Source organism: Arachis ipaensis, chromosome B09 (genome assembly GCF_000816755.2).
Source record: "Arachis ipaensis cultivar K30076 chromosome B09, Araip1.1, whole genome shotgun sequence".
Taxonomy (NCBI): Eukaryota; Viridiplantae; Streptophyta; class Magnoliopsida; order Fabales; family Fabaceae; genus Arachis; species Arachis ipaensis.
In genome coordinates, this window is record NC_029793.2 from 17,994,135 (window position 1) to 18,000,510 (window position 6,376).

General features: G+C 33.8%; 1 protein-coding gene and 1 long non-coding RNA gene across 7 annotated transcripts in view; one reads left to right on the top strand and one right to left on the bottom strand.

Annotated features, from left to right (window-relative positions):
- Positions 445 to 6,376, top strand: part of LOC110267370 — an 8,392-nt gene continuing 2,460 nt past the window's right edge. The window contains exons 1-4 of one of the 5 annotated variants that reach the window (XR_002354884.1): positions 445 to 756; positions 2,066 to 2,200; positions 3,158 to 3,360; positions 3,447 to 3,965. This is a non-coding gene — a long non-coding RNA (uncharacterized LOC110267370). Of the gene's footprint in view, positions 757 to 2,065; positions 2,201 to 3,157; positions 3,966 to 6,376 lie in introns of those variants that run through there. The other 4 variants (XR_002354883.1, XR_002354885.1, XR_002354882.1 and 1 more) reach the window with 4 other exon arrangements.
- On the bottom strand, positions 4,154 to 6,370 carry LOC110267369. Of its 2 annotated transcripts, XM_021112717.1 has the most exons (5): positions 6,004 to 6,370; positions 5,735 to 5,847; positions 5,377 to 5,616; positions 4,958 to 5,315; positions 4,154 to 4,863 (listed from the first exon to the last, which is right to left on the bottom strand). In XM_021112717.1, the coding sequence occupies exons 3-5, from the start codon at positions 5,529 to 5,531 to the stop codon at positions 4,612 to 4,614; spliced, it is 765 nt and encodes a 254-aa protein (XP_020968376.1). In that variant the 5' UTR covers positions 5,532 to 5,616; positions 5,735 to 5,847; positions 6,004 to 6,370; the 3' UTR covers positions 4,154 to 4,611. The 2 variants fall into 2 exon arrangements, with proteins under 2 accessions (XP_020968376.1, XP_020968375.1); XM_021112716.1 differs by having other exon boundaries at positions 5,377 to 6,370.

Consider the following 6,376-nt stretch of genomic DNA (forward strand, 5'->3'; position numbering starts at 1 on the left):
ATTTTTAATAATTTTATTATATATTTAATGAAACCAGTTCGATCACGGTTAGATTCCACTTGAACCATTGAACCATTAAACTAGTCATTTGACCGGTTCAATGACCGGTCCGGTTCTCACAACCTTAGTTAAAACAAACATGTAATGTTGTTAATGTGAATTTGACTTGTTTATGGTAGCTATATTGGCGAATGAAGTAGGATGGTTCGATGAGGAGGAACACAACTCAAGCCTGGTAGTAGCAAGGCTTTCAACAGATGCAGCTAATTCAAATATGCCGTTGCTAAGGGAATTTCAGTCATTTTACAGAACATTATGATGTTGTCGTAAATCAATTTTGTAGTTAAATTTTTTGTTGCCATAAATCATCATTGAACTTTAGTTTACTTATTATGTTATGTTTTTTCCTCTTTATTTAAATTGATAAAATATTTTGTATTAGGGACGAATTTGTTATATATTTTTGCAATATTAGTTATGTTTAAGAATTAATATTTAATACTTAAAATCATTTATGCTGGGTTTTAGTGTTTTGTCGTTGTTCAAAACTGAGTTGCTGAGTAGCTGGATTTTGTTTACTGAGTTAATTATGTTCATGATTTTTGTTAGGATCTTGGGATTTATCTCTTATATATTGTGGGACTTATTAATTTGCATAATATCTTAATGTGGTTACCAATAATTTTCAGTGAGGATAGACGACTAAGATGGATTTTCAGCAATTTTTTGAGGAGGAAACTCCAATCTCACTTTCATGTAAGCATTATCGCGCATTTCTGGTTTTTTGTATTATAAGGAGTATTTACTTTTTGGCCATGTTGCCTGTGACTTCAAATGAAGACCCTTAGGTGAAAGTTGCACTTGAGAATGGGAAAATGGTTTTATCCCTTACCTCAGAGTGTGTATCTTTTTGTTTCCTCAAATTCTTTCACTACTTGATGAAAATGTATCACTTTGTGTTAATCCTATCTGATTGAAACGCTTGGATTTTGAATCTTATTTATGTAGAATAAATTTACAATATATTCATATAGGACTGCCTCATAAACAAATTTATGCTTGGATTCTTTGTTTATTTTTTCGATTTTTGCATTTGGATGGTGTGGATGCTGAGTTTTTTTTTTTTTGGATTCAATTTTTTATTGTTGAATAATTGATTAGAAGTCTTTGTTAAGCTGTTTAGTCATACCAAACTCTTTGTTGCTCGTGGTATGAGTTTTTGTGTCGGTATGTTATTCTAAGTTTCCTTTTTTTATTTTTTTATTCTTAAATATCATCTCATATGTTATGGTTACCAATAGCAAAAAGTGTACGTTATTGCCAAGTTACATAATTGGAACCATTTTAAATTACCATGAAAGATTGAGCCAAGAATGTGATTATAGTCAAAGGAATTACTCTGCGAGGATGAGCCAGCATATGAGAATTATGTAGCAATAGCTTATTGTTGTGTAAGAAGTGTCATATAGAGTGAAAGAGAATTTGAGGATGAAAAAAGAAATTAATTCAAAAATGATCTGTGTGGCTTTTATACATGTACAGATATTTATACTAAGTGACTGCATTAGTTCTATAAGCTCTACATGTATATTGAATGTATATTTAATTTTTTATAAATTCATTGTATATTTAATTAAACTAGTTCAACAACAAATTAACCTCGGTTGGATATGTTAAGCGACTGACTTGATCGGTTTAACGATTAGTTCGATTCTCCCAACCTTGGCACTACAAAAGACCTATGAATTTTTAAAAATATAATTGAACTCAAACTCTTAAAATAATCAATTATTTGTAGATCACAAATTAAATATTCGGCAAGATATCTTTAACATTAAAAAAATTCAAAATAAAGAATAGGTTATATATAATGTAATCAATCTCTAAATAATATAACTAATTTATCTCCACCTGTATCGCAGGGGACGCACCCTAATTCTATTAGTGTGTAAATAATATAATACCGACTACATTACTTTATATCATGAATTTACTATTCCACGCATTGCGCGAATCTCAATTTGGTGATTGTTAAATTAACTAAACACTGTTATTTAACCATTAGGTTAAGGAGCTAACCTTCAAAATCTGGCATGGGATCGTGACATGTTGGATTAATAGGATGCATGTCTGATGACGATTGTTTGCTAAAGGAGAATGCAGACTTCTAATTATCCACAACTCCAGTACGAAATGTCAAGTTTCTTTCATTATTTCGACAGCTTTCTTTGTGATTCATTGCCCTATTTACAATTTTAGGTGTATAAGATTGTTATATATTATGTAACTATTTTTAATCTTAAAAAATCGAATGAATAATTGTCTATAAAAAATGATATTATTAAACTCAGTAGTTAGTAACAATCCTTAGATAGAGAAAAATATTATTGCTAGTCACTTTTTGATTAAATAAATCTCCAAATCTGTAAACAGTTAATTTTTATGCTCATTAAAAATTTAACCTTGTAATTTTCACACGTCCCATCATATAAAAATACTTAAATGTTTTTAACAACATGAATATATAATTAAACATTATAGGGTATAATATTATCCTTTACAATGTAAAGATATAAATTACTCGAACACTAATAAATACTAAAGTAAACCAAATAAAAAAAGGTTATTTATATTTTAACAAATCTAAAATTAAAAAAAAATTATGTGAACTCAAGTAACCTTTTTATATAACAAACAAATGTTAATATGTTTTAACTTAAAAACAAAATTAATCACAATGATATATTACAGAACATATAATACTGTAGTTAAATATAGAAGATTTAGATTTTCTCAAACTCTTTAATGAAATAAGTGGATCCATTTCCGAGAGTGTGAGGTAAAATCAAGTTTTAATCTATCGTAAGGACTTACCCATGTCGTCCTCTAGCTAGAGTGGCTAATGGTCCACCATTAATACCTGAAATATTGGTCTAGTCTTGGCCTGGTGAGGTATTTTCCTTCATGTCATTACCCGTATAATTGCCACTACTGTAGTTCATGGTTAACACAGTAGGATTGAGGCCAACATGTTGATTATTGTACATTGAATAGGACAGAATACATATCGAAGAATACGGCAGGTCAAGTTAAACAATGCAGTGGTATACTATATTTTTATATACTTGTAATAAGAAAGGATTTTACCGTCTGTTAGGTTTGAGAGTGGATTCCTTTGTGAATAACTCGTAGTTTTAGATTGTGTCTTCTTGAAGCCACGAATTGAGAGTGCTGACACAGGAGAATTGGATGCCCGAAAGTGTTTGGCCATGAGATCAGAATTGCTGGGTCTATCAATAACCTGGGACGATGATGGAGATTGTTCGACCGTGGTAGAACTTCTCTTAAGAGGCAGTAGTGGTTTCAAGTTCGGATCTATTTAATATTAACCATTAGCATTGACCTAACCAAAGGACCTTGCATGTTAATATGATGAGTTAATGAAGCTCACCGGCTGGGATTGTCCTTTTAAATGTTGGACCTTGTGGTGGTATTCTTCTCTGATTTAAAATGAATATCCGATGCATGCTAGCTAATTTCGGGCTAAGTCTGAAGTCACTGTGGTCCATTATATCAAAACGGGAGATGCAACAACAGAGATAGGAAGCTAATGAAATTGTTCAGTAGTTGTGATAGTAGAACTATGAAACGCAAACATGAGAAAAAATGCTTTGCAGAGAAGGAATGACAAATGGTACACACTCAGCTAGTATCGGGAATGTGAGTTAGATTGTGAATATGGAGTAATGCACATTTTGATCCAACATTTTGGTTTATTGTGGAACTAAGTGGGAACACGGGAAATGAAAAAATTTGGATGGATGAGGCTTGAAATGTCGTGGTGGCGGGGTAACAAATCAAGTAATCCATCTAATGATAAGAATTTAACAACGGAAGTTGGGAAAATCATGTTGTGTACATGAGCCCCGCTTAATTTAGGGAATATACTGTTCTAGTTCATTTTACATCGTTGAAATATTGTAAAAAAATCCACCGATGACATGTAACTACGGGCACAGTTCATGTTTTGTCGCTCAGTGACGTACACCAGGAAACTCTATTAAATAAGAATGAACAATGAACCATATGTTATTACTTGAGATAACAATGAAGTATACATATTAGCAATAGATATATAATGCTCAATATTATAGTTAACAATGGTCTATATTAGTCATTAGTCATTGTGCTTAAATGGATATGCTGCTCATGTCTGTGCTTATAAATTCACACTATGGTAACTAAGTTTCCCTATCTCATGTAGCTGAATTTAAGCCGTCAAATCATTCCACATAAGTGATAAGTATTTGGTATTAAAAAAAAGAGAAGTCAATACCCACATAATTAGTAACTACAGGGTGATAGATTCTACACGGAGTGATTACATTAACTTAAGGAACTTTCTCATCACTTATACAAAAGGGGGTTCCATGGTGTGCATTGAAAAGTAACTCCATGAACCATGATATACATCTAACAATGTAATATGATAAGCAATATGAATGTTATTTCTTAAAGGGTCGATGTGATCAATGGTTCCTAGAGTGACTCGACAAAATACTTGTTATACCTTCATTAACATTTATTTACCTATACTGAAGGTTGTGTTGATCATAGTTTGATAAGCTCCGTGTACATTACTGACTCATTCAAGGATGAGACGGTAAGTCTAATTTTACTACCTGGCCTCAAGTGGTTATTCCTAACAAAGTATCGCCATCCCCTGATAAGTTGTACCTCGACGAATGAAAGGATATACATCCAGTGAATTTCCATATTGTAATCAACGCCTCCAATATGTCGAAGGCATACAAAGTCCATCCTAGAAGGGAATGCACATACTGCAAAATCAGTGGGTAGAACTTGGCGATGGAGAGTAGAAATATACATATCAAAATTTGGAAAAAAAAACATTTTAAAGTAACAGAAACGTAGGATGATGGTCATCGAAACTTACTATAGAGCAGCTGCGAGCCTCATGGATGGTAATGAAGCAAACATATGTGTCATAGATAGAGCCGATTGGACGATTGATGGGTATAAACTGTGTGAAAGTTGGCGAGTTCTGTTGGGCACAGTGTAGCGGATGGTTTGGGAGCTCTACAAACTGTTCGTTAGCTGCTGTTGTGATGAATTGACGAAACTTGATTGGTATGACAAAGTATGTACTGTCGTCGATCTCAGCTCGAGTAGTGCAAGCAGTATCTTCCACGATCTCTGGCCCAAGATTGTCCGAGTCAGCAGGATCATCATCGTCGATCTTGAAGAGCTCGTTAAGATTAATATCCAGAGGCTTTGAATGATGAACATAGGTACTCCTGTTGGGAGCAGCATCAGCTATCTCAGGGTGATGGTTATGTACGACGATAGGTTCGCCATGAAGGATTGGTCTCTTCTGAGTGTGCAACATCTGCATTTATAAGCAGTTGAGAAGTTGAGGTACGCATCCTTTTCTTATTCTTCTTCTTTTGCTTGTACGTTTCATGATGGAATGTCTCAATCTCATCGAAAAAAGGATCGGGTGGAACCATATCTTTTTCTTTTTGTGAAATATGATCTGTGTGCGAGTCCTAGAGAAAAGACGATTGGAATGCTAGCCATCTTATCATCCCCCACCTTGATCCCATAAAAGATATCATTGAATAGGAACCTCAGCTTCATAATACCTCCATTTAAAAGGCGATATACGTGAACCAAATGATCAAACTCTTCCACAATGTAGGCCGTCATATACCCTTTGATAATCTGTAGATGGACAGTGTTACGATTAGCATCCACTATTTTCATCCGATTGCCTAGGTAATGATAGTACTTTCGATAGAACAGGTTTGGTAAAGCATGCATATTCTGTTATGGATAAAAGAGAAAATTGTAAATATCAGCGAAAGGTATATTAACAATTGAAAAAAATAAAAAAATGTCATTGAATGCATGTTAAATTGGTGGCTATAGAAGTGTCAAATTAAATAACATGAGCATCTAGAGGAGTGGAGGAAATCATACCACCAGTGGATCTACCGTGAGATAAAAAACTCGACATTGTTGGTCAATGCCATGCAAACTCTGATCAGCTTGCATCGTTGACGGCACAAAGCAGGTGTTGGCTAATGATGTAGGCAGTTTTAACTGAACGAAGTAGTAATTGTTCATGTGTGGAATCGAATATGAGATATTAGATACATGTGGCAAACAAAGTTTTGCGCAATAGAGACCAGCGGTCCCATTAATGACTTGGGGATAGCTACATTTTGGATCAGTTAAGCTGGTAGAAGATATAGTTTGGCGGCTTGTAAAATGCATTTTAGAGCAAAAGTACCTGATATTTATAATAGAATACACCTGGGGTGGTATTGCTGAAGGAATAGAAGTCTCTCAC

What these genes read in the sequence shown, in the direction of transcription:
- LOC110267369 (XM_021112717.1), bottom strand. Translation starts at nt 5,531, where the DNA reads ATGGTTCCACCCGATCCTTTTTTCGATGAGATTGAGACATTCCATCAT. An exon ending in GAAGAGACCAATCCTTCATG is followed by an intron (nt 5,316 to 5,376) that starts GCGAACCTATCG and finishes TCCCAACAGGAG; the next exon opens with TACCTATGTTCATCATTCAA. An exon ending in AGGCTCGCAGCTGCTCTATA is followed by an intron (nt 4,864 to 4,957) that starts GTAAGTTTCGAT and finishes CTCCATCGCCAA; the next exon opens with GTTCTACCCACTGATTTTGC.